Source organism: Prionailurus bengalensis, chromosome C2 (genome assembly GCF_016509475.1).
Source record: "Prionailurus bengalensis isolate Pbe53 chromosome C2, Fcat_Pben_1.1_paternal_pri, whole genome shotgun sequence".
Taxonomy (NCBI): domain Eukaryota; kingdom Metazoa; phylum Chordata; class Mammalia; order Carnivora; family Felidae; genus Prionailurus; species Prionailurus bengalensis.
In genome coordinates, this window is record NC_057350.1 from 82,677,425 (window position 1) to 82,704,677 (window position 27,253).

The window sequence follows — 27,253 nt, forward strand, 5'->3', positions numbered from 1 at the left end:
AAGCCATTGGAAGAAGACTTTTCATTGTTTACCGTTTAGTACCTTTTGATTTTGTTTTGAAATAATGACTTTTCTGTAAGAAATAATTAAAATGAAAACAAGCAAACATTTCAGCAACTAGAAACAAGCCTCTCTAATTTACCGCAATAAAACCATAGTTTTGTCTCAGTGAGCTTGTATTTTCTTTCTGTCACTGGTTTCTCATTTTGTGGGTTCATGGCATCCCTTTAAAAGTTCTCTGGAGTGGCACTATTCCTTTTCAATTTATGGAGAGCAGCAGCAAGATGGAGAGGGTTAAAGAGTGCCAGAAAAAATAATTGGGAGCAGTGTTGGGTCACAGATAGAGCAGCATGTTCATCTTTCTGCTTGGTGGTAGGCAATGGCTCAGTGTCACTCAAAGGCATTCCTTTGAAAAAGTCATTCTTTTGTTGACCCCAGCAGGGACCAAACACTTCCCTGAAATAATCTTTCTTTTTGTGGCTCTAGCCAGTTGCTGTTTCAATGCAATAGGAAAAGCTTGAACTGGAGAGTCCAGGACCGTGGAGAGAAAATCCTGGTGACTCATAAAGAGAATCAGCAAGTCTTTGCCCAAAAGGGAATGAGTTTCCTGGTGTCTTTCTCTGCCTTCCAAACAGTCTTCACCAACTTTTCATCACTGATTTCATTGTGCCTCCTGGCAGAGCTTATAGTTTCGTTAGAAGTCACCGGGCTGACAACAAAGGCTATTTGCATTTGGAAATCCATTCGTGATTTTTTGGCTTGAGGCTTATGATAGACCCATGTCTAACAGTTACACCTGTGGCTTTAGGTTGTAAAGAACTAGGTTTCCACAGGAAGTTCTTGTCCTTAACTGAATTCCCTAGATTGAGATTTGAGAGTTAAGTAACTAAAAGAGATAGATGAGGATCATTGTCTTTTTACAGTAAACTGTAAAATGCTCCGTTTTAATTTTTGTAATTTATTTAACTTTTAAAATAAATTTTAAATTAGAAAACTAAGCATTAAATTACTGTTTATAAAATTTATAAAATGGTCTTTTCAATCTCAGTAACATTGCACAGTTTTTCCACTTGGTGGCGTCCAAATATTGAGAAGGAACCGTGCTTTATTTTATTTTATTTTTCTTTATTCCTTCTTTTTTTAGGAATCATCTGCTTTAAAATTTAGCAATTCACCTGTTAACAGTAGGGAAATGGTTTGGGGCTTTGGGAAATTATGTATAACTATTTTAAATTATAATTATGAAAACTATACCGAAATATGTAACATTGTGGATAAAAATGTCCAAAATATAAATTTACATATATTCTATAATTATAGCTACATAGAGTATGAATATAGCCCCAAAAGTAAAGGAAATATGCAAAAATTACAATAATTTAATTTCTCTCAAAAAATTTCATAAGTAATCTTTGCTTCTGTGTTTATTTTTTCCAGCTTCATTGAGGTATACTTTACACACATTAAAATCTACCCATTTCAAGTATAGAGTTTGAAGAATTTTTATAATTGTCTGTAGCTGTGTAACTACTATCACAATCAGTATATAGTTCTATTACCCTAAAAAAAAAAGTATTTTTATGCCTCTTTTCAGTAGATTCTCTTCCCTGCCCCTTGGCCACAGATAATCAATGACCTACTTTCTGTTACTATAGTTTTTGTTTTTTAGAATTTCATATAAAGTTGGAATCACAATATAGCATGTAGTCTGTCATGTGTGACTCCTTTCACGTAACATAATGTCTTTGGTATTCATCCAGGTTGTTTCATGTAATAATATTTCATTTTTTTTTTATTACCTAATAGCATTCATTCCATAGTATGGATGTCCCTCACGTTGCTTATCCCATTTATTAGTTGATGGACATTTAGGTTGTTTTCACTTTGGACCTACACAAGTCTTTGTAGACATATTTACCTTTCTCTTGGGTAAATACCTAAGAATAATGCTACTGAGTTGTATAGTAAGTATATATTTGGTTCTTAAATGCTTTTTAAACTTGATGGGTAATGAAAAATTCACTAGTGAACTGGAAGATGCTAATTTTTGCCAAGCAAATTGGAAAAGAAAAATAATATGGTGAGATTGAGCTGAGACAAGCTCTTATTATACTGCTTGTAATACATCTCACCTAAAGGCAATTTGGCAGTTAGGTACTGAGACTTGCTCACATCTCTTGACTTAGTATTTCTATTCTTAGGAAGTTATCATAAAGAAATAATCACAGAAGTATACGAAGATTTGTGTACAGTGATACCCACTGAAGTTTATCATCGTAAAATACTGGAAACAACTCAAAAACCTAATTTAATTTTAGGGGATTAGTTACATAAAAGATGATAGATGTCAATGAAGCAAACTAATCAGCCATTAAAACTTCCATTTTTTAAGAAATTTGAAGAACTTGGGAAAATGCTTACATGTAATGCTAAGTAGAAAACAGCCACGGGGCGCCTGGGTGGCACAGTCGGTTAAGCGTCCGACTTCAGCCAGGTCACGATCTCGCGGTCCGGGAGTTTGAGCCCCACGTCAGGCTCTGGGCTGATGGCTCAGGGCCTGGAGCCTGTTTCCGATTCTGTGTCTCCCTCTCTCTCTGCCCCTCCCCCATTCATGCTCTGTCTCTCTCTGTCCCAAAAATAAATAAACGTTGAAAAAAAAAAAAAGCCAGGTAGGAAATTGAACAAATGTGTGTGTTTATGTCTTCATGTGCATATTTGCATGAGGAACTAAACCAAGAAATTTTTATCACTGGTTGTGATAGGTAATGAATTTTTATCACTGGGTAGTAGGTAACGAAGACTTTTGATTTTTTTTTTTTTAAAGGCTTATCTTTTCCTAATATCTGAGTCATTAAATTTACCCAGAGGAAAAATGGATGCCTGGCCAGTGTGGAGGAGATGCAGGAAGAGGTGCATTTCTCTGTAGAGAAATGAGCTCAGGACAGGAAGTCAGGAGACCTGGATGATATAGTCTCAATCTTCTATCGATCTTAGTAAATTAGCTTTTTGGGCTTTATCAATAAAAGGAAAAGATTCAATAAAATTAGCTGGTTTCAGATCCTGTTCTGAGACCTCCCAGGCTCCAATGGTTGAGCTCCAGTTTTTGGTTCTTGCTACAACCTGGGCAGCTCCACTGTGTGTCTTTTGGGGATTAAGGCTTAGAATCCCATGGAAAACTCTGGGAATTTTACTATTTGTTGCTGTTGTTTTTAGAATGAGTTCCACTGTTTGGAAGCCTATGATTCCTTGCTGCTGCTGTAATAGGTAAATGCCAGAGATACAAGGTAGAGAAATAGTGCAAATCAACAAAGGACTACTTGAAAGAATTGTATGTACATTTGCCATTCATTATCTTACAAAATGCATAGCTTAGAGAGGCTTATTTATTTTGCCTTTCACTTTCATTTAAGGTCTTGTGTTTTTCCTTTCTTTTTGTTCCAGGCTTTCCCCTCCTCCTCCTCCTCCTCCTCCTCCTCCTCTTCTTTTTCTTCTTTTGGGTCTTTGTTTGCTTTTAAATATAGCTATTAGTATGTTGTTATTTGCCAGAACAAAAATGGTGGATTGACTTGAAAGAGGCTCCACAAAAATCTTTTATAAACATATATTTATATTTTATAATAGGTATTTGTGAGTATGAGAAAAACCACTGAAGTGTAAACTTTAAAATGGTGACTTTTATGGTATGTGATTTATATCTCAATTTTTAAAATACATGTGAAATGATTGAGTTCTCCTTTCCCATTTGTAAAACTATTTCACTAATACAGCTTATTCCCACTCCATCTTGGCAACTCACACCCCACACTCCCACCCTCACCCCACCCCCACTTTCCCTGGTGAAACGTTGATTTAAAAATAATAACATGGAAACCATTAAGGAATTTCTTTAGTTTCAATTTCCAATGGTCAACGTTACAATCAGCAGTTTGGAACCAGTTATGGGTGGGAGGGGAATATAGGAGGTTAGCATATATCTAAAAATATGATTTGGGAAGTAGCTGCAAATTTCTCTGCAAACTTAACATGCATCCTGGAGAGTTGACTGTGAAAGTTAATTAGCTTCAGGCATCTTAATGCTCTTGTTATATGAAGCTTCTCAGACTACTGCAGTGCAGTGCAATGGATTTAGCAGAGCAATTCCAAATTACTTGGCCAAACCAGATTGCTTTGCTAAACTGGGGAAGAGAGGGTCCTGTAAAATGCTATTTATTTGCACTTGCATTTGGCCAACAGCCTGCTTATTTCCAGAGTGAGTAAGAATTCCCTGTTCCCATGTGCATGCTTCTGGTGTGAAGCTGAAAGTGTGTGCTGTTATTCAAAGATGAGCACAGGGGGGGCGCCTGGGTGGCGCAGTCGGTTAAGCGTCCGACTTCAGCCAGGTCACGATCTCGCGGTCCGTGAGTTCGAGCCCCGCGTCGGGCGCGGTCCGTGAGTTCGAGCCCCGCGTCGGGCTCTGGGCTGATGGCTCGGAGCCTGGAGCCTGTTTCCGATTCTGTGTCTCCCTCTCTCTCTGCCCCTCCCCCGTTCATGCTCTGTCTCTCTCTGTCCCAAAAATAAATAAAAAACGTTGAAAAAAAAAAAATTTAAAAAAAAAAAAATCAAAGATGAGCACAGGGGACATCCAGCTGGGGGCCTCAACCCAGGAACCTAATGCTGTTTTTGTCCCTGTAATGAATCCTGGTTCTGTTACTGTTACTGCACCGTGTTAGCCATTTTTAGCGATTCTAATTCTGCCTGAAGACTTTGGTCTGTTTATTCATTTCAATTTTGTGACTTTAAACAAATCTTACCTGGTTTCATCGCCTTTTTCTCCATTTTATCTTCTGCTTTTTGTAATTTTTTTTGCTCTCTGTGAACATTTATATACACATGTCTCACAAGAGCAGAGTGACCCTGCCTCACATAGACGGCTGAAGCACATGTCTAAATGGAGCTTCCTTTTTCTGTGATACCCAAGTTCTGAGGGTGACCTCCTGTAAGACTGGAAAAGTGCAGTGGTTCTGTCTGTCCTTTGCAGAGCTTCTGTGACAAACACAGCTTACTGTTTGTCAGAATTGGAGGAGTCAGTCCTTTATGTCTTAGGTAACCATTTCTGTAAATTGCATGTTGTGTCTCTCTTTAAACTAGGCGGAGAATATCTTTCTGTCAGTTTCCCGGAAAGAAAAGAGGGAAAATAATCACTTCTTTATTTTTCCTTTAGGAGGGTGATTTGCTTTTTTTTTTTTTTTTTTAATCACAACTTGAATATTCTTCTGCCTTAGAATACCTCAAAGAATTAAGGGAAAAAATGTGAATGGGTCAAGGAAATAATTCAATTATAAGCATATTTGAATCACTAATTAGTTCCTCCCCTCCCATTTTCCTGGGCAGCAAATGCTGGTGCTGTCCTGCCCATACTTGCCTCTCTTACTATGTAGGCACAGCTGAGTGAGTTTAAAACGACCAGGATTTTCAAACAACCAGGTGTACAGAAACACACACTGAAAACACCACACCTGTAGACCCAAAGGGGAAATCCTGAAGATATTTTGTTCTAATAGAACAAATTTGTAAGATAATAGCTTCCTTTATAGTTACAGCAAGAAAGAGAGAGGAAATTGAGCAGGGAAAAAGCATCCATATTTGCGCCCTGATCCAAAACTCTCCAGTGGATGTGCTCAGCTTGGCCCTAGACTGGTCTGGACGAGTGCCATGGTAGTTCCCAGAATGCCCATCTGCAGTCTGAGAGATTCTGAGTATCCCCAGGATAACAGCATTATGCTGATCAGCAATAATTACTGCAGTAATTACTGCACACCACTAAGCAGGCTTTTCTTTTTTCTTCTCTCTCCCTCTTTTTTCTTTCTTTCCTTTTCAGTTTCTGGCCCGGGGCAAAGTTTGCCAGGAACTGCAGCCATCTTGGATACGCAGTGGCTGACCTAATGCTCTACTCCTGGACTTTCCAGAGGCTACACCTCAAAATCAAGTGTTGAATTTTTAAAAATATAAATGGGGCGCCTGGGTGGCGCAGTCGGTTAAGCGTCCGACTTCAGCCAGGTCACGATCTCGCGGTCCGTGAGTTCGAGCCCTGCGTCAGGCTCTGGGCTGATGGCTCAGAGCCTGGAACCTGTTTCCGATTCTGTGTCTCCCTCTCTCTCTGCCCCTCCCCCGTTCATGCTCTGTCTCTCTCTGTCCCAAAAACAAATAAATGTTGAAAAAAATAAAAAAAAAATATTCATGTGTAGGCCCCACCCTTAAGTATTCTTCTTTTTTCAAAAAATTTTTAATGTTTATTTATTTTTTGAGAGAGAGATAGAATGTGAGCAGGGGAGGGACAGAGAGAGAGGGAGACACAGAATCCGAAGCAGGCTCCAAGTTCTGAGCTGTCGGCACAGAGCCTGACGTGGGGCTCGAACTCATGAACTGTGAGATCGTGACCTGAGCTGAAGTCGGATGCTTAACTGACTGAGCCACCCAGGCACCCCCCACCCTTAAATATTCTTAACTGAGCCTGCAGTGGGGCATGGGCATCTGAACTGCTTAAATTTCTTGGATAACTCTGATGAGTACTATGGTGTTGGAGTGAGTCCTAATGAGACGGGAACACTGGTAGGGTCACAAGGACAGAGATCCAGCGCTCAGACTATGTAGGTACAGCTAAGTGAATTTAAAATTACCAAGACTTTAAAACTACCAAGTGTGTAAGAAACACACTGAAAATATCATACCTGTCCCTGGCACAGACTGCCCCAGCTGCCTGTTTGTGCTATAACACTGACAGCTCAGCCCCCTTTCCTCCTCCACTTGTCCTCCACATACTTGGCCCTTCTCCCTCCTCTCCCCACTGACCGTTCCTGTCTTCCTTTTGGGCCATCGGGAATTAAATCAACTGTAGGCCCTGGAAAGGTCTCCATCCTTCTCTGCTAAGCTTGCCTTCCTATAAGTTGAGGATCAGGCTAATACATTGCATAATTGAGCAAATAATTGGAAACCTGTTGGGTAGAGTTCATGTCCTTCCAACAATAGCAGGGCAAACAGGGACCATATGCTATCCACTGTCTTCCCCTCCTTTCCTGAACCCTCTTATTAACATCATATGGGAAAGCATTAATTTAAAAATCCATTATTTTCAATTCTACTTAGTAATCATGCATTAAAGAAATATTGTTGCCTCCTAGGTTAAAAAAATTTTTTTGAGATTATACAATGCCTCACAGATAAATTTACATGCGTACATGGTTAAATCCAAATCTTACTCACTCTCCCCTGCACACATAATAACACACCAATGCCAGACAGGTTCACGTTCATATACCTTTTTATGGTGAAACTGCTTTATAAGACCTGGTAGGTTTTCTGTCTAATTAACTGAAGTGTACCTTCTTGATATAATGGTGTATCCTTAAAGAGTTGGTAGCACTTTTTAAAAAAAAGTCTCTGGTATAGTGGTTTAGACAACAGTTTTCGTAATATGTTACACGTTTATTCTTTTTATTTCAAGATCTGATAATGTGTTTCTTATAATGCAGTTGACAAGAGAGTTTATTATATTGCAGGTGACAAGAGAATTTGGTTATTTCTGTGACATACATGTTAAAATTATGACTGATAACATTATAACAGGACATAACAGGTTTTTAGGAATTTTATGTAAGTATATTCTAATATATAACATGTAATGTTTTCATACACATTTATTCTTTTATGCAAACTTTAGAATCATTCTGTTGAGTTTTTTTATTTTTATTTTTTAGCATTTATTCATTTTTGAGAGGCAGAGAGAGACAGAGTGTGAGTGTGGGAGGGGCAGAGAGAGGGGGAGATACGGAATCCAAAGCAGGCTCCAGGCACTGAGCTGTGAGCACAGAGCCTGACTCGGGTCTCGAACTCACAGAGAGATCATGACCTGAGTTGAAGTCGGATGCTTAACCAACTGAGCCACTCAGGCACCCCAAATTATTTTTATTTTTATTAATATTATTATTTCAAGTAGGCACCATGACCCCCGTGGGGCTCAGACTTACGATCCTGAGAGCAAGAGTTACATGCTCTACTGGCTAGCTAGCCAGGTGCCCCTGTTGAGTTATTATTTTTTTTAATACAGAACCACAAGGGTTCTAATGAGAAATTCATATATAATATATATGGAAAATATTTATATTTTCATGCTATTAAATGTTTATATCCAGAAACATGAGTCTGTCTTTATTAAGGTCTTATTATATGTTCTTCAATAAAATGGTATAGTTACATTCTTAAAGGTCTTGTATATTTCTTGATAAATTCATTTCTAGGCATTTTTAAAAACAGCTTTAGTGATGCATAATTCACTTTATAAAGTTGCACAACCATCGCCATATATCAGTTTTAGGACTTGTCATTACCCCCAAAATTTCCCTCAGGTCTTTTTGCAGCTTACCCCCCTCCTACCCCTGGCCTTAGGCAACCACTGATCTTTCTGTCTCTATAGATTTGCCTTTTTGGACATTTACTGTGAATGGCATCATATGATATGTAATTTTTTGTATCTGGCTTCCTTCAGTTTGCATAATGTTGTGAGGCTCATTTGAATTGTAGCATGTATCAGTAGTTTGCTGATAGTATTTTGATTGCTGAATAGTATTCTAATGTATAGCTATACCACATCATTTTTTTTATCCATTCATCAGTTGATGAGCTATTATGAATAATACTATTATGGATATTTATATACAAGTTTTATGTGGAAATATGTTTTCATTTTTCTTAGGTAGATTCCTAGGAGTGAAGTTGCTCAGTTGAACAATAAGCTTATCTTTTTAAAAATTACGAGACTTTTAAAAATAGGTATACTGTTTTAGATTTTCACAAGTAATGTCTGAGGATTTCAGTTACTCCACATCATCACCGACATTTGGTAGTGATGTCTTTTTGATAGTAGTCATTCTAGTGGGTCTATATTAGTTCTCTCTAGCTACATAACACATTACCCCCAAATGTAACTGCTTAAAATCAAACATTTATTATTTGGCAGTTTCTGTGGGTCAGGAATGTAGATGTGGTTAGCTTGGTCCTCTGGTTTAGGGTTTCACAAAAGATTGCATTCAAGGTATTGCCTCTGGCTCTTTTTACCTCAAGGCTTGAATGGGGGAGAATCTGCTTCCAAATTCATTCAAGTAGTTGTTAGTAAGATTCAGTCCCATAGGGTGTGTTGGCCCTGTTCCTCGTTGGCTGTTGGCTGAAGGTCTCCTTCAGTTCTTTGCCACATGAGCTTCCCCAAAGGGCAGTTCACATATGGCAGCTGGCTTCCATTAGAATGAACAGGTGAGAGAGCAAGAGAGGGTGAATGAGACTGAAGCCAGTCTTTTTGTAACTTAATCTCAAAAATGACATTACTTAGAGACTACCTACCACATTCACTATGGTTTGTTTGTTTTTTATCACTGTGGTTTGAATTTGCATTTCCTTAATGACTGATGATATTGAATACCTCTTCACATATGTATTAGCCATTCATATATCCTCTTTGGTGAAATATCCCTCAAAATTTTGCCCATTTAGAAAATTGAGTTGTTTGCCTTCTTACTATTGAGAGACAAGAATTCTTTAAATACTCTGGATACAAATACTTCATTAGATATTTGATTTGTAAATCATACTAGTCTTCTGTTGATAACAATTACTGCAAGTTTCGCAGTTTAAACAACACCAATTTTTATTATCTTACAGATCTATAGGTCAGAAGTGTGGTGGGAGGTTTTCACTGGCCTAAAATCCAGTATCTGCAGCTGTACTCCTTTCTGGAAGCTTTAGGGGAAAATCTGTTTCCTGCTCAGTCAGGTTGTTGGCACAATTCAGTGTCTTGTGTTATAGGACCAACATCTCCAAGTTCTTGCTGGTTGTAAGTTGAAATGAATGGCTTAGAGGCCACTGAGTTCCCTGATTCTTGGCCTCTTACCTCCACCTTCAAAGCCACTTCATCACCAACAGGTCAAATCTTCCCCATGCTGTGTCTCTCTTACCTTTCCTCCTCACCAGTGTCTCTCTCCACATAGCTGGGAAAGGGTCTCCTCTTTTAAGGACTCATGTGATTAGGTTGGGAACATCTAGACAATAAAGGATAATCTCCACATCTCAAGTTCTTTAACATTCATCATATCTGTAGAGTCCCTTTGCCATGTAAGGTTACATACTCATAGGTTCTAGGGATTAGGAAGTAGACATGGGGAGGGGGGCATTACTCTGCCTGCCATACAAATATTTTCTCCCAGTCTATGGCTTATCATTTCTTTTTCTTTTTTAATGTTTATTTATTTTTGAGACAGAGAGAGACAGAGCATAAGCGGAGGAGGCGTAGAGAGAGAGGGAGACCCAGAATCCAAAGCAGGCTCCAGGCTCTGAGCTGTCGGCACAGAGCCCGACGCAGGACTCGAACTCACAAGCTGTGAGATCATGACCTGAGCCCAAGTCGGATGCTCAACCGACCGAGCCACCCAAGCGCCCCAATCATTTCTTTTTCTTTATGGTGTTCTTTGAAGTGCAATGTCTTTAATTTTGATGAAGTTCAGTTTATTGATTTTTTTCTTTCATGGATTATGCTAAGAATACTTTGCCTAACCCGAGGTCCTGAAGCTTTTCTGTTTTCTTCTAGGAATTTTTATAGTTTTAGCTCTTCAATGTAGATTTATGATCCACTGTGAGTTAATTTTTGTATATGGTTCTAGGTAAGGATCCATTTATTTTTTATTTTTTATTTTTTTTGCATGTAGCCATCCAGTTATTTCAGCACCATTTATCGAAAAAACTCTCCTTACTTCACTTGAATTGTTTTGGCACCTGTGTTGAAAATCAGTTGGCTCTCATTGTCAGGATTAAATTTTGAACACTCAGTTCTCTTCCACTGATTTGTATGTCTCTCCTTGCACCAATATAGCACTGCCTTCTTTTCTAGGTGTTTTTAAATTTTTGTTACTGTTAGGAACAGAGTTAAGATTATTTTGGATTTAAAATATTCTTAACTCAGAAATATTTTCCTGAAACCTACGGAGAGTTTAATATTTCATCTACTATAACACTGTCTCGGTTTTGGAACAGAAGGAAAATGCAATTTTTATGCCGAAATTAGGTAACTTGAAAATTACTTTGAATCTGTTGAATTCTATCTTGCAGGACTAAGGTGCAAAGATAACAGATATTTTGATATTAGTGTTACGTTAAGTATTTTGATGAATAGCATTTAATTTTGTATTTTGAATTTGAATAGGTTATATTATTATTATTATTGTTATTATTTGCTCATATTCCCTTGGCACAAGTAACATTTCCAAAGATGTGATTATCTTTCTTATTTCTGGAAGGTCAATCTCTAGAATCCCGTAGACTCTGCAACAAGCCAATTCAGAGCTTGCCCAACATGGACGAAATTTTCAGCGAAGCCCTTTTGAAGATGCGGAAGCAGCATCCTGGGTGCCTTTCTCAGGAGACTTGTGTCCGTGCAGTCCAGGCTGCTGTACAGTATCCCTATGAGGTGGGCATCAAGAAGGAAGAGGAGCTGTTTATGTACCTTCAGAAATCAGGGCAGGCTCAAGCCCTGCAATATGCTTTCTTTGCTGAGAGGAAGGCAAATAAGTGGTCAGCTCCCTCTGGAGCATCCTGGAAAACGGTGTCACCACGGCCCATCTCCTCAGTTGGTGTTGTCGGTAAGAACGTAGTGTGGTTAAAGTCATTTTCCAAATCTGCACATATAAAGTGATACCATTTGCTTAGGGCCACTGGGTATCAGACTCTATGCTAAACACGTTACTTGCATAGCTAACTTATTTTGCACCCCAGCCCATGAATTATCTTCATTTTACATGTGAGGCCTAGAGACACCAACCTTCTCAACAGTAAGCTAAACACAGGCGGTGTAAGGGTCTACATTCGGTCTAACTCCAGACTCTGGGCATTTTTTACTCATCCCCTCCTCTTCCCTGCATGAATCTCTCACTCCTGGGTTTCCCAACAATGGTTATTACTTCTGCCACATTTCAAGGTATGGTCTGTCACTCTTATAGCTAGGTATTTGGAATGAAGGCTCTGCCTTTCTGGTCCCTGGGTCCATTCACTTCTCGTCATTCAACATCATTCTCCTCAAATCTCTATGCACCCTGAAACAGTGACCTTAATTTTTCCCTCAGCGATTTTCCCAAACAAAACGTCTTCTTTCCTCAGAAGCTAGCCCTCTGATTAGCTTCTTTGTGCCACTTTCCTAATCTTCCTTTGCTCTTAGTCTTGACCCAAGAATGGTCTTTGGTGGATTTTATTTTTATTTTTTTAAATATAATTTATTGTCAAGTTAGCTAGCATACAGTGTATACATTGTGCTCTTGGCTTCGGGAGTAGATTCCCATGATTGATCGCTTATATACAACACCAGAGCTCATCCCAGCAAATGCCTCATCCCTCAATGCCCATCATCCATTTTCCCCTCTCTCCTGCACTGCCCCCATCAACCCTCAGTTTGTTCTCTGTATTTAAGAGTCTCATATGGTTTGCCTCCCTCTCTCTTTGAAACTATTTTTCCCCTTCCCATCCCCCATGGTCTGTTAAGGTTCTCAAATTCCACATATGAGTAAAAACATAGGATATCTGTCTTTCTCTGACTGACTTATTTCACTTAGCATAATACCCTTGAGTTTCATCCACCTTGTTGCAAATGGCAAGATTTCATTCTTTCTCATTGCCAAGTAGTATTCCATGATATATATAAACCACATCTTCTTTATCCATTCATCAGTTGACGGACATTTGGGCTCTTTCCATAATTTGGCTATTGTTGAAAGTGCTGCTACAAACAGTGGGGTACATGTGTCCCTATGAATCGATACTTCTATATCCTTTGGATAAACTTCTAGTAGTGCTATTGCTGGGTCATAGGGTAATTCTATTTTTCATTTTTTGAGGAACCTGCACACTGTTTTCCAGAGTGGCTGCACCAGTTTGCATTCCCACCAACAGTGTAAGAGGCTTCCCGTTTCTCCACATCCTCGCCAACATCTCTTGTTGCCTGAGTTGTTAATTTTAGCTACTGTAACTGGTGTGAGGTGGTGTTGCAAGGTGGTTTTGATTTGTATTTCCCTGATGATGAGCGATGTTGAGCATCTTTTCATGTGTCTGTTGGCCATCTGGATGTCTTCTTTGGGGAAGTGTCTCTTCATGTCTTCTGCCCATTTCTTCACTGGATTATTTGTTTTTTCAGGTGTTGAGTTTGGTAAGTTCTTTATAGATTTTGGGTACTAACCCTTTATCCAATATGTCATTTGCAAATACCTTTTCCTATTCCATCACAAAAATTAACTGTTGGGACTTCATCAAGATAAAAAGCTTCTGGACTGCAAAGGAAACAACCAACTAAAAGGCAACTGATGGAATAGGAGAAGATATTTGCAAATGACATATTGGATAAAGGGTCTCTGGTGGATTTTAAACCCCCGGAAATGGTAAGCAAAATGTTATATGTGTCAGCTTATGTACAGTCTTCTGGGGGAGGAAGTCCATAGTTTCTTGAAAGTGTCAGCTTTCTTAACCCTCACGCAGCTGTCCAGCACCAACCCAGTTTGGAGGAAAAGAGCCCGCTCAACATCTTCTTGGCCTATTGTATCAGTCACACTGTGCTCCTTGCAGTCTGCACTCTGCTCACTTTTGACTTTTTTTAATGCTTATTTATTTATTTTGAGAAAGAGAGCAAGAAGCACATGTTCACAGTAGGGGAGGGGCAGAGAGAGAGGGAGAGAAAGAATCCCAAGCAGGCTTCATGCTGTCAGCACAGGACCTAACATGGGACTCAATCCCATGAACCATAAGATCCTGACCTGGGCTGAAATCAAGAGTTGGACGCTTAACTGACTGAGCTACCCAGACACCCCCCAGTTACAGTTTTTAAACAAGGTGGATAGAGAGAGTGAGACAGAGAACTATGAATGTTCCTTTTTTTTGTGCTTTTTCAGCACCACCAATATTTATTCCTAGTTGATGTGCACTTAACCTGTTTCTTCTTCTCTATATTCCTTCACGCCAAGAATAATTAATGCAATACAATTGCAAAGGTGAAATATATCAGTATTGTGTTGGTCAATCATTGTTTGAGAGTTTCCCTAGTTCCTTGTTGTGAGCCTTTATAAAAAGATTCTAAATTCATGTCTGACATGAAATGTCTAAAAGTCTGAAGTTGTTTTGCTTCGGTTTTTGTTTTTGAGTTTGTTTATTTATTTTGAGTCAGAGAGGGGGTGGGGAAAGAGCTGGGGAAGGGCAGAGAGAGAGGGAGAAAGAGAATCCTAAGCAGGCTCTGTGCTATGAGTGGAGAGCCCAATGCAGGGCTCAATCTTACAGTTTGTGAGATCATGATTTGAGCTCAATCTCACAAACTGTGAGATCATGATTTGAGCCAAAATAAAGAGTTGAGCGCTTAACTGACTGAGCCACCTAGGTGCCCCTGAAGTTGTTTTTTTTAAGTGTACCCCATATTGTTCAGAAAAATATTTGTAAAAGCATTTAAGGGGCACTTGCGTGGCTCAGTTGGTTGAATGTCTGACTTCGGCTGTGCTCCTGATCTCAACAGTTTGTGAATTCAAGCCCCATGTTGGACTCTCTGCTGAAAGCTCAGAGCTGAGAGCCTGTTTCAGATTCTGTGTCTCCCTCTCTTTCTACCTCTCACCTGCTTGCACTCTCTCTCTCTCTCAAAAATAAATAAACGTTAAAAAAATTTTTTGAAGAAAAAGCATTTAAAATACATAGATGATAACTTGGATACAAATAAAGCGAGAGTTTGGTCATCTCCCCCTTCTTCATGTCTGTCCCCATACTGCCCTGTACTTGTTCATTGTGACTCAGCCTCCCACTGTACCCAGTGCCCTCTGGAACGCTCCTACAGCCTCTTCTGCTTCACTAATGACTCCTTGTCTGTCTCCTGCCTGAAACCTTGCTTACTCTGGGCACCCCTCTCAGGAGAATGCTACTGCTTCTTTCACGGCCCAGGAGCCCCAGTGGCACTTCCCAATTCCCTTCTCAGACCATTATCTCTTTCAAGACACTCCTCTGTAGCTCTGCCATCTGCTCTTATCGTTCTGTCCCTCCTCATTACTGTATTGCGCCCCCCACCCCCACCTCCACTTGGCTGAAAATTCTGGTACCTGGCTCACAGTTATCCACTTTCTCCCAAATCCAGCTGCCATCCTGATTGTCTTCATCATCCGTGTGGACAATGCATCCAGTCCTGTTCCTTCCAGGTGCCTTTGCCTCCTCAGATCCAGTAATGTTCATATACTTCAATTCCATGACCCCTACTCATGCCTTTACCATGGGTCTTGTCTTTACCCTGAATATTCCTCCACCTCTGAAATTCCAAATCCAACCTTTACCCCACAACCTTGTATCTTCCCACATCTTTTAGTTGGTTATTCCAACTGCATCCGTTCCTTGATCAGCTCCCCTTATCTTGACTTTCTTGTCCATTCAGATTTCATTTCCAGGGTCATCATGTCAGCCACGCTCTTGTCAGTGACTTCAAACACTCCATGACTTACTGCCCTTTCACTCTCCCCTCTGGCAAAACCCCAACTGTGTACTTCCACGAGCCCATTCCAGGCTTCTCAGAACAGGGCTGGGCACTCTCAAAGCCATCAAAAGGGGAGGAGACTGCAGTGGACTAGAACTGCAGAACCAGTAGTGAAAGCAGCCCTTATTCTTTATTTACTTCTGTCAAAAGAAGAGGTTCTTGACCAGATTTAATTCCATGGCAGTTAAAGACAATAGGTTGTTAGGGAAGCAGGACTCCTTGCTCCTGTCTATATGTGTTTAATGAGGAAAAATTAGTAAACTAAAGTCAATATCAATATAATATGTACCTTTGAAAAGGTAATTCCCAACAGTGAAAAGCTTGGCTTTTCAGCCCTTTGTTTGTGAGATCTTTGAGACACAAGTTTGTGAAAAGAAAAATTAGGAGCTAAGAACTTTTTAAAAAGAAATACATATTGTGTTTTCATGTATGTTTTGGTTTCAGTGATTAAATGATCTGTGTCAGTTTATCATCGAGCTAAAGAGAATCTAAAATTATGGCTAGGACACTTACAAAAAGCATTTATGATTTGGATTATGAGTGGATTTGTAGCCAAAGGTCATTTAGCAGATCTCTAAGAGATGAGCTCTGAAGAACTGAACTCTATTGGGCCACCCGGGTGGCTCATTTGGTTAAGCATCCGACTTTGGATTAGGCCATGATCTTCTGGTGTGTGAGTTGGGCTCTGCACTGATGGCTTGGAGCCCGACGTTGGGCTCTGCACTGATGGCTTGGAGCCTGGAGCCTGCTTCTGATTCTCTGTCTCCTTCTCTGTCTCTGCCCCTCCCCCACTCAGGTGCTCACTCTCTCTCCCTCACAAATAAATAAATAAAACATTAGAAAAAAAAAAAGAACTATACCTTCAGAAGTTGCCTTTCTTTCCCTGCTCTGTTGTCAGTTCTGAGATATCACTTACCTTACGCTACACTTTACAAATTGCTTTCACACTACATCTTGTTAGTCCTTGTTGTCTCTGTGAGATTATAATTTCTATAATGGTAGAAATGTTTGTGGAGCTTGAGACTGAGAGCCAGGAGGCCAGGGTTTTGAACGTCATGCTCTACCTCCTATTTACCCAGGCTAAAGTTTAGGATACAAGTTGCCATAGCAGTGAGAGCTATCCAGCCTTCTTGCTACTGAGTGAAATGCAGACGTTTATTAATTTTGGAAAACTAAACATTTTCAAATAATGTAATATATTTGTTATATTAAGTAAGTTAATACAATTTGAAAATTAAATATATCCCAGAGAAACAATGATTTCTGATGACTGATAGCATTCTGTATTCAAAACCAATCCCAAAGCTGGTCAGTGGGTTTCATCCACAATGGGTTTCATCAACAAAATGGTTTCATCCACAATGGGTTGGTTAGGTAACAGATAACCTGCTGCTGTAATAGATAATACTGGTTTAACACAATAAAGATTTATTTCCTGCTTGCTCCATATGGTCATCTAAGACCAGGTTTTTTTTTTTTTGTTTTCTGGTTTTTTTTTGTTTTTTTTTTTTCGAACTAATGGCTCTGCCATTCTCCTTTGGAGAGAGTCAGTAAACTTTTTTTGTTAAGGGCCAGATAATAAATATTTTAGGCTTTCTGGGCCATATCATCTCTTTAACAACTGCTCAACTCTGCACACAAAAACAGCCATAGATAATATGGAGTCAAATTAGTGTGGTTGTGTTCCAATAAAACTTTATTTATGGGACTGAAATTTGAATTTGATATAATTCGCATGTGTCAGAAAATATTATTCTTTTTTGTTGTTGTTGTTGTTTTCAACTATTTGAAATACAAAACCATTCTTAGCTCACCAGCAGTACTAAAATAGGCAGTGGGATGGATTTGGCCCTCAGACCATAGTTTGCCAGCACCTGCTCGACAGTCTCCTCCAAGGCCTTACAGTTGTTCTCTGCATCTTCTACATCCTGGTAGTAATGAGGGATCTTGTGTGAATTGTTAGAGTTCTTTATATATTTTGATGCAAGTCCTTTACTAGATATATGATTCCATGGTTCTTATTATTTTCTTTATGGCATCCTTTGAAGCACAAAAATTTTTAATTTTGATGGTGTCTAATTTATCTATTTTTTTCTTTTGTTGCTTATACTTTTGGTATCATGTCTAAGAAACCATTGCCTTATCCAAGGTCATGGAGATTTACTAATAAGAGTTTTATAGTTTTAACTCTTCAGGCTGTGATCCAATTTGAATTAATTTTTGTAAATGATGTGAGGTAGGAGTTCAACATCATTCTTTTGCATATGGATATCCTGTTGTCCCAGCATAATTTGTTGAAAAGACTATCCTTTCCCCCATTGAATTACCTTGGCAGCCTTATCAAAAATTGATTGGCCATAAGTTATGAGATTATTTCAGAACTCTCAATTATATTTCATTGCTCTATTATGTCTATCCTTATACCACACTGTCTTGAATACCATAGCTTTGTCATAAATTTTTATTTTATTTTTTTTATTTTATTATTATTTTTTTATTTACAGATTTACTTTTTTTTTTTTTTCCTGAAATTTATTGACAAATTGGTTTCCATACAACACCCAGTGCTCATCCCAAAAGGTGCCCTCCTCAATACCCATCACCCACCCTCTCCTCCCTCCCACCCCCCATCAACCCTCAGTTTGTTCTCAGTTTTTAAGTCTCTTATGCTTTGGCTCTCTCCCATTCTAACCTCTTTTTTTTTTTTTTCCTTCCCCTCCCCCATGGGTTCCTGTGAAGTTTCTCAGGATCCACATAAGAGTGAAACCATATGGTATCTGTCTTTCTCTGTATGGCTTATTTCACTTAGCATCACACTCTCCAGTTCCATCCACGTTGCTACAAAAGGCCATATTTCATTTTTTCTCATTGCCATGTAATATTCCATTGTGTATATAAACCACAATTTCTTTATCCATTCATCAGTTGATGGACATTTAGGCTCTTTCCATAATTTGGCTATTGTTGAGAGTGCTGCTATGAACATTGGGGTACAAGTGGCCCTATGCATCAGTGCTCCTGTATCCCTTGGATAAATTCCTAGCAGTGCTATTGCTGGGTCATAGGGTAGGTCTATTTTTAATTTTCTGAGGAACCTCCACACTGCTTTCCAGAGCGGCTGCACCAATTTGCATTCCCACCAACAGTGCAAGAGGGTTCCCATTTCTCCACATCCTCTCCAGCATCTATAGTCTCCTGATTTGTTCATTTTGGCCACTCTGACTGGCGTGAGGTGATACCTGAGTGTGGTTTTGATTTGTATTTCCCTGATAAGGAGCGACGCTGAACATCTTTTCATGTGCCTGTTGGCCATCCGGATGTCTTCTTTAGAGAAGTGTCTATTCATGTTTTCTGCCCATTTCTTCACTGGGTTATTTGTTTTTCGGGTGTGGAGTTTGGTGAGCTCTTTATAGATTTTGGAGACTAGCCCTTTGTCCGATATGTCATTTGCGAATATCTTTTCCCATTCCGTTGGTTGCCTTTTAGTTTTGTTGGTTGTTTCCTTTGCTGTGCAGAAGCTTTTGATCTTCATAAGGTCCCAGTAATTCACTTTTGCTTTTAATTCCCTTGCCTTTGGGGATGTGTCAAGTAAGAGATTGCTACGGCTGAGGTCAGAGAGGTCTTTTCCTGCTTTCTCCTCTAAGGTTTTGATGGTTTCCTGTCTCACATTTAGGTCCTTTATCCATTTTGAGTTTATTTTTGTGAATGGTGTGAGAAAGTGGTCTAGTTTCAACCTTCTGCATGTTGCTGTCCAGTTCTCCCAGCACCATTTGTTAAAGAGGCTGTCTTTTTTCCATTGGATGTTCTTTCCTGCTTTGTCAAAGATGAGTTGGCCATACGTTTGTGGGTCTAGTTCTGGGGTTTCTATTCTATTCCATTGGTCTATGTGTCTATTTTGGTGCCAATACCATGCTGTCTTGATGATGACAGCTTTGTAGTAGAGGCTAAAGTCTGGGATTGTGATGCCTCCTGCTTTGGTCTTCTTCTTCAAAATTCCTTTGGCTATTCGGGGCCTTTTGTGGTTCCATATGAATTTAAGGATTGCTTGTTCTAGTTTCGAGAAGAATGCTGGTGCAATTTTGATTGGGATTGCATTGAATGTGTAGCTAGCTTTGGGTAGTATTGACATTTTGACAATATTTATTTTTCCAATCCATGAGCAGGGAATGTCTTTCCATTTCTTTAAATCTTCTTCAATTTCCTTCAGAAGCTTTCTATAGTTTTCAGCATACAGATCCTTTACATCTTTGGTTAGATTTATTCCTAGGTATTTTATGCTTCTTGGTGCAATTGTGAATGGGATCAGTTTCTTTATTTGTCTTTCTGTTGCTTCATTGTTAGTGTATAAGAATGCAACTGATTTCTGTACATTGATTTTGTATCCTGCAACTTTGCTGAATTCCTGTATCAGTTCTAGCAGACTTTTGGTGGAGTCTATCGGATTTTCCATGTATAATATCATGTCATCTGCAAAAAGCGAAAGCTTGACTTCATCTTTGCCAATTTGGATGCCTTTGATTTCCTTTTGTTGTCTGATTGCTGATGCTAGAACTTCCAGCACTATGTTAAACAGCAGCGGTGAGAGTGGGCATCCTTGTCGTGTTCCTGATCTCAGGGAAAAAGCTTTCAGTTTTTCCCCGTTGAGGATGATGTTAGCTGTGGGCTTTTCATAAATGGCTTTTTGTCATAAATTTTTAAATTGGGAAGAGTGAATCCTCCAACTTTGTTCTTCCTCTTCAATATTATTTTGGTTGTTCTAGATTCCTTGTATTTCTATATGAGTTTTAGGGATATCATGTTAATTTCTGCAAAAAGCCAGTTGGATTTTTGATAGGGATTACATTGGATCTGCAGATCAATTTGGGTAGTGTTGCCATTTTAACAATACTAAGTCTTCTGATCTATGAACATGGGTTGTCTTTCTATTTATTTAGGTCTTCTTTAATTTATTTCAACAATGTTTTCTGTTTTTTAGGGTACAAGTCTTACAATTCTTTCTTAAATTTATTGTGAAGTATTTTATTCTTTTTAATGCTATTGTAAGCAGATTTGTTTTCTTAATTTCATATTCAGATTGTTCATTGCTAGTATATAGAAATAAAATTGATTTTTGTATATAGATCTTGTATAATGCAACCTTGCTGAACTTGTTTATTAATTCTAATAGTGTGTATGTGTGTGAATATTACTGAATGTCCCATCCTCTGGAGCACTTAACACAGTGCCTAATCTTAACTAATATTCAATCCATTTGTATTTCTTGAGAGCTTGTTTGGAGGTTCTAGCAGCTACTCATATACCCTTGACCAAAGAACAGTCCTTCTGTATCAGGGAAGGTTGTCCTCTTCAACCAAGAATGCGGCTTCTATTTGTATTCCTTGAATTGATCTCTTTAAATGCCCCATTGCCACAGAAGCCTCTCATTTACTGAGTATTTTCCAGTTCCCAACATCACTGAATCATTCTTTCTCTGCTTGATCTTATCTGCAGGCTTGGGAACAATGGGCCGAGGCATCGTCATTTCTTTTGCAAAGGCCAAGATCCCTGTGATTGCTATAGAATTGGACAAGAAGCAGCTAGAGACTGCCGATGGGATAATAACCTCTGTTTTGGAAAAGGAAGCATCCAAAATGCAGCATAGCAGCCACCATTGGTCAGGACCAAAACCCAGGTTAACTACGTCTATGAAAGAGCTTGGTGGTGTAGATTTAGTCATTGAAGCAGTATTTGAGGAAATTAACTTGAAGAAGCAAGTCTTTGCTGAATTGTCAGCTGTGTGCAAGCCAGAAACTTTTTTGTGCACCAATACTTCAGCCCTGGACATTGATGAGATTGCTTCTTCCATTGATCGCTCTCACTTGGTCATTGGCACTCACTTCTTCTCACCAGCTCATATCATGAAGTTGTTAGAGATTATTCCCAGCCAATACTCTTCCCTTACTACTATTGCCACAGTTATGAATTTATCAAAAAAGATTAAAAAAATTGGAGTAGTTGTAGGCAACTGTAAGGGATTTGTTGGCAATCGAATGTTAAAGCATTATTACAATCAGTCATATTTCTTGTTAGAAGAAGGCAGTAAGCCAGAAGAGATAGACCAGGTGCTAGAAGAGTTTGGTTTCAAAATAGGACCTTTTAGAGTGTCAGATCTTTCTGGATTGGATGTGGGTTGGAAATGTCGACAAGGGGAAGGCCTTACTGGACCTACGTTGCCTCCAGGAACTCCTGCCCGAAAGCGGGGCAATGAGAGATATTGCCCAATTCCCGATATGCTCTGTGAATTAGGACGATTTGGCCAGAAGACAGGTAAGGGTTGGTACCAATATGATAAGCCATTGGGTAGGATTCACAAACCTGATCCCTGGCTTTCTGAATTTCTGTCACAGTACAGAGAAACCTATCACATTGAACCACGCATCATTAGCCGGGATGAGATCCTTGAGCGCTGCTTATATTCACTCATCAATGAAGCATTCCGTATCTTGGGAGAAGGGATAGCTGCTACTCCAGAGCACATTGATGTTGTCTATTTACTTGGGTATGGATGGCCAAGGCACGTGGGTGGGCCCATGTTCTATGCCTCCACAGTTGGGTTGCCGACAGTGCTAGAGAAGTTGCAGAAATATTATAGGCAGAATCTTGATATTCCACAACTAGAGCCCTGTGACTATCTGAAAAAATTGGCTTCCTTAGGAAACCCTCCTCTGAAAGAATGGCAAAGCTTGGCAGGACCCCCTAGCAGTAAATTGTGATTCAGCCTTCCAGGTTGTGCCTCACATGCTGACATCAGGTGATGCTCACTGAATTTCACTGAAATTAAATCTGAAAATCCAAAGTAAGATTGCTCTGAAATACAAAGCAAAAGAAATAATTGGTTAGATAAACCTTCTCTTTGGGTCTTCTGTCTGATTATTCTAATGGGTCAAATCTTTAGGAGTGTGCTTCCTATGCCTCTGAATCTGTCCCTATCGAGTAAATTATTTCAATCCCACTGAATAAACTCTGTTAATACCAAAATAGCTAAGGAAAGAGACTCATGAATAAGTTGAGGCTTCCAAGTGCTTTGATCATTGGAGAAGGGTGTCATCAATTAATGACTGAAAAATGCAACTAAGCCACAAATTCATTTTATCCCTTTAAAACTCACACACGTGGCACTGGTAGGAAATCTTATGGATCTGTCGTTCAACAAACATCCATTGTGCACCTCCTGAGCATCTTGCACAGCAGGTGGCAAACCTGGAGTCCAGAGGGGCATTAATCCAGCATGGAAAGCTGTGATGAAGTTTAGTCCATAGTCTGCGAGGTGGAGTGGAGATAGTTGGCAGGGTCGAATCAACAATGAGGGTCTTTGTGAGTGAGAATGGAAAGTTGCTCAAAGAGAGGCAGAAGTAGTTACCAGAAAGAGAGGAAGAGTGTCAAAAGCATAACAGTATTAAAGTGGGCAAAACACAGTTGAGAAATAGTGAGGGAGTCAAGTACTTCACACTAGAATGGGGAACTCAGAGTAGCTTGGCAAGTCATACTTGGTGTATTACTTCCATCTACAGCCCAGGTACATGTGCACAGTTGTGCTTGCTGCTTGTAAGGCGCTCAGTAATGTTTGTTGATAATTTCCGCAGGACCAGGAGATGTCTACAACCTATCTTTCTTTTCTGTGCATGGAGACGAAACAGAAAGTAATCATTATTGATTTAATGTAAGAAGGGATCTTAGAAAACATCTAATCTCCTCTGATTCTATGATAAAGTAATGATGCCAATTTCCCGGTCATGATGAGCTTTGTGAGGCCGGATATGCAAATTGTTGAATCTTGAAAAGTCTGACATGACTGCAAAATAAATTCTGTATAGTTTTGTTATAATTATAAGATTTCTCTTTATGCTTTTTATGGGCTGGTCAATGCAAAAACTTGTACACAAGTGTTTATAGTAATGTTCTTCATAGGAGCCCCAAGTTGGAAACAACCTAAATCTCCATCAACTGGTAAATAGATGAACAAAATATAGTATAGCTATATAATAGAATATTTGGCCATAGAAAGAAATAAAGTACTGATATTTACTATACCATGATGAACCTTCAAAATGTCATGCTAAATGAAAAAAGCCAATCACAGAAGGCCACATATTGTATAGACATTTATATGAAATTTCCAAAGTAGGCCAACCTGTAGGGAAAGAAAGCAGATCGTAGGATGCCTAAGACTGGAATAATTAGGGGCTAGGGAATGGGGAGTGACTGCTAATGGGGACAGGGTTTCTTTTTGGGTTGACGAAAACGTTCTGAAATTATTGTGGTGATGGTTACATTACTCTGTGAATCTACTAAAAACCACTGAGTTGTGTAGTTTTAAATGAGTGAATTGTATGGTATGTGAATTATTCCTCAGAATTGTCAGTAAATAAGTAAATAAACAAATGGGCTCAAGTTGTCTTTTAGTGTGATGTAAATGAACTTTCATAGTATTTTCACCCATGAACCCAAATAAAATTATCAAACGTTCTGATAGAGAAATATGGAATGAATGTGTTTTCTGTTATCAAAAACAAAAACAAACAAAAACCCTAGAGTGTGCCTTGAATTGTAGTTTAATTTAGAATAATTTTTAAATTGTATGTTGCTGGATTTTTATATAAATTGGTCCTTGAAATTAAAGATAACAATAGAAAAGGGGCGCCTGGCTGGCTTAATCAGTAGAGCATGCAACTCTTGATTTGGGGTTGTGAGTTTGAGCCCCATATTGGGTGCAGAGATTACTTAAAAATAAAATCTTTAGGAGCACCTGGGTGGCTCAGTCAGTGAAGTGTCTGACTTCACCTCGGGTCTATGATCTTGCTATTCATGAGTTCGAGCCCCATGTAGGGCTCTGTGCTGACAGCTCAGAGCCTGGAACCTGCTTTGGATTCTATGTCTCCTTCTCTCTCTGCCCTTCCCCCACTTGCATTCTCTCTCTCTCTCTCTCTCTCTCAAAAATAAATAAACATTAAAAAAATTAAAATAAAATAAAAAATAAAATCTTAAAAAAGACAACAATGGAAAAGATTTCTGGGGACCTTTGGTGGGGGGCTCAGTCGGTTAAACGTCTGACTTCGGCTCAGGTCATGATCTCACGGTTTGTGGATTGGGGTCTCACGTTGGGCTCTGTGCTGACAGTTCAGAGACTGGAGACTGCTTCAGATTCTGTCTCTCTCTCTCTCTCTCTGTCTCTCTGCACCCCTTTCCCACTCCCGCTCTCTCTCTCTCTCTCTGTCTCTCAAAAATAAATAAACGTTAAAAAAAAGAAAATATTTCTGTAATTTCTTGCAGCTTGGTCTGCAAGGTGACTTATTTTCAAATTAATGTTAAAGCGCATGCACACACATACACACACACACACTTTTTCTTCTTTAGACACTGAGTGGATTTTATTCTTTTTTTTTTTTCTTTTAAGATTTATTTTTGAGAGAGAGACAGAGCACGAGGAGGAGAGGGGCAGAGAGAGAGGGAGACACAGAATCTGAAAGAGGCTCCAGGCTCTAAGCTGTCAGCACAGAGCCCGACGTGGGGCTCGAACTCACGGACCGCGAGATCATGACCTGAGCCGAAGTCAGCCGCTTAACCAACTGAGCCACCCAGGCGTCCCTGAGTGGATTTTATTCTGAGTTCTTAAAACTACACTACCCTCTAGATTGGGGTTTTGAAACTAAAGTGTCTATGAGTAGATTTTATGAGTCAATAATCCCTAAAAATTTACACTAATGTTTGTGTATATGTATCTGAGTGTCTTTCTTAGAAGACATACCCTATCTTACATCATATTCTCAAAGTGTCTGTGACCCAGTAAGAGTTAAGGACTAACATTCTCTATATAATGTGGAAAGAAGAAATGGGAGTTCATTTTTTCTTATTTTATATCAAGGGAGGCAAACCTCATTTAAATTTGTTGGGTCCTACATACAACAGTGGTTAATATGATGAAACCTGTTCAGGATATTCTATTTCATCCTTGAAAATGCACTTGCTTAAAAGGCTTATTTTGTTGTTGTTGATAACTTTAAAACTGCCTATCTTAAAAAAAAAAAAAACAGCTTCTGAATGACATTTTAAAAATGTGTCCTAATGGCAATTGACTCTGAAAAGAACTATATATTAGAAGCACCCTTGAAGCTTTGCCATAATACTCCAGCTTTAAAGATGAGACTAATGATGTTCCTTAAATCAGTAAAGCCACTGTGCAGCTGCAGTTGCTATCTACTTATTCATTTCTAGCAAGAACAGGTGTGTGTGAGAGATAAGGTGTGGAATCCTAAACTCCCTTGATTAATGATGTTTCGGAAGTGTGTATGCAAATCATACTCCACAGCACGGTAGGAACCTGAAATTCCTAGGGTCTAACATTTGTCTTTCAAATAGACACCTAGTTGGGGCACCTGGGTGGCTCAGTCGGTTAAGCATCTGACTTTGGCTCAGGTCGTGATCTCATGGTTGGGCTCTGTGCCGACAGCTCAGAGCTTGGAGCCTGCTTCGGATTCTGTGTCTCCTTCTCTCTCTGCCCCTCCCCCACTCATGCTCTCTCTCCCTCTCTCTCAAAAATAAATAAACATTAATATTTAAAAATAAAAATAAAATAAAATAGGCACCTAGAAATCAGAAATACTGTAGGCTTACTTAGATTGGCTGGGTCTTCTTGGTAGCCACTGATGAGATGAATAGAAACTAAGTTCTCTGGACTATGTTTAATAATAGCTTTCTGCGAGAACAAAATAGACTTTGATTATTGGGGCTATCAATGCCATCTGCTTATCTTGCCACCTTATAATTTTGAGATTAATAGACAAGTTACGCTGCTTCCTAGCAGGACAGCAACATTATACAACTGTGAGGACACCATTCATACTGTGTTCCAAGGGGTTGCCATTCACCTAGAAATACTGTGAATAGCATCCCCTGGAGTTGGGCAACACCCTGTATTGTTTCCAGGGTACTCTGTAGAGATTTCAAGTCAAAAACTCTTCTGTTTATCGCTCTAAATATCTTTCTTTTTAATTTTTTTAATGTTTATTTATTTTTGAGAGAGAGAGACAAGCAGAATATGAGCGGGGAGGGGCAGAGAGAGAGGGAGACGCAGAATCCAAAGGAGGCTCCAGGCTCTGAGCTGTCAGCACAGAGCCCGACATGGGGTTTGAACGCACGAACTGCAAGATCATGACCTGAGCTGAAGTCTGATGCTCTACTGACTGAGCCACCCAGGCGCCCTGCTCTGAGTATCTTTCTAAACAAAAGTTAGTTGACAAAAGTAAAGCCAATGTCTCTCTTTAGGTTGGTGTCTCCAACGGAACCAAAGTTTTACAAAGGTTTCGTCTTGTCTGTTCATCTTAGTCTTTTTTCTTCTAGCATTCTGACAAAGAGGAACATGAGAGAGATGAGCAGAGCTTTTAATTCTTGTCCAGGGTATTCCAGGGCATTTCAATTGTAATATTTATTTATTGTCTTTCACCAAACTTAAAATAGCCTAGCAGAATGAGTGCCTGAAAGCATCTAATAAGATGATGTGAGCAGAGCTGATGCAATCTCTCTCGTGCACATCTTTCACTGTAGTTAGGGTTATTCCACCTTCTCTAAGAGGCAGCAGTTGCTAATTCTAGCCATAATGTGAAATCCTTCAGATGGGTAGGGCAAAACCTTCTCCAGCCCGACCATAGATGCATTTGGATTCCC

The 27,253-nt window shown here is 39.4% G+C and overlaps 1 protein-coding gene across 1 annotated transcript in view; it reads left to right on the top strand.

The window, feature by feature from the left end:
- EHHADH (enoyl-CoA hydratase and 3-hydroxyacyl CoA dehydrogenase) overlaps window positions 1-24,070 on the top strand; it is a 51,225-nt gene extending 27,155 nt beyond the window's left edge. Inside the window, exons 6-7 of the mRNA XM_043594690.1 lie at window positions 11,316-11,657; window positions 21,044-24,070. Of these exons, the coding sequence (XP_043450625.1) occupies window positions 11,316-11,657; window positions 21,044-22,305 (1,604 nt within the window). The 3' untranslated portion in view covers window positions 22,306-24,070. The remainder of the gene's footprint in view (window positions 1-11,315; window positions 11,658-21,043) is intronic.
- The last annotated feature ends 3,183 nt before the right edge of the window (window positions 24,071-27,253 follow it).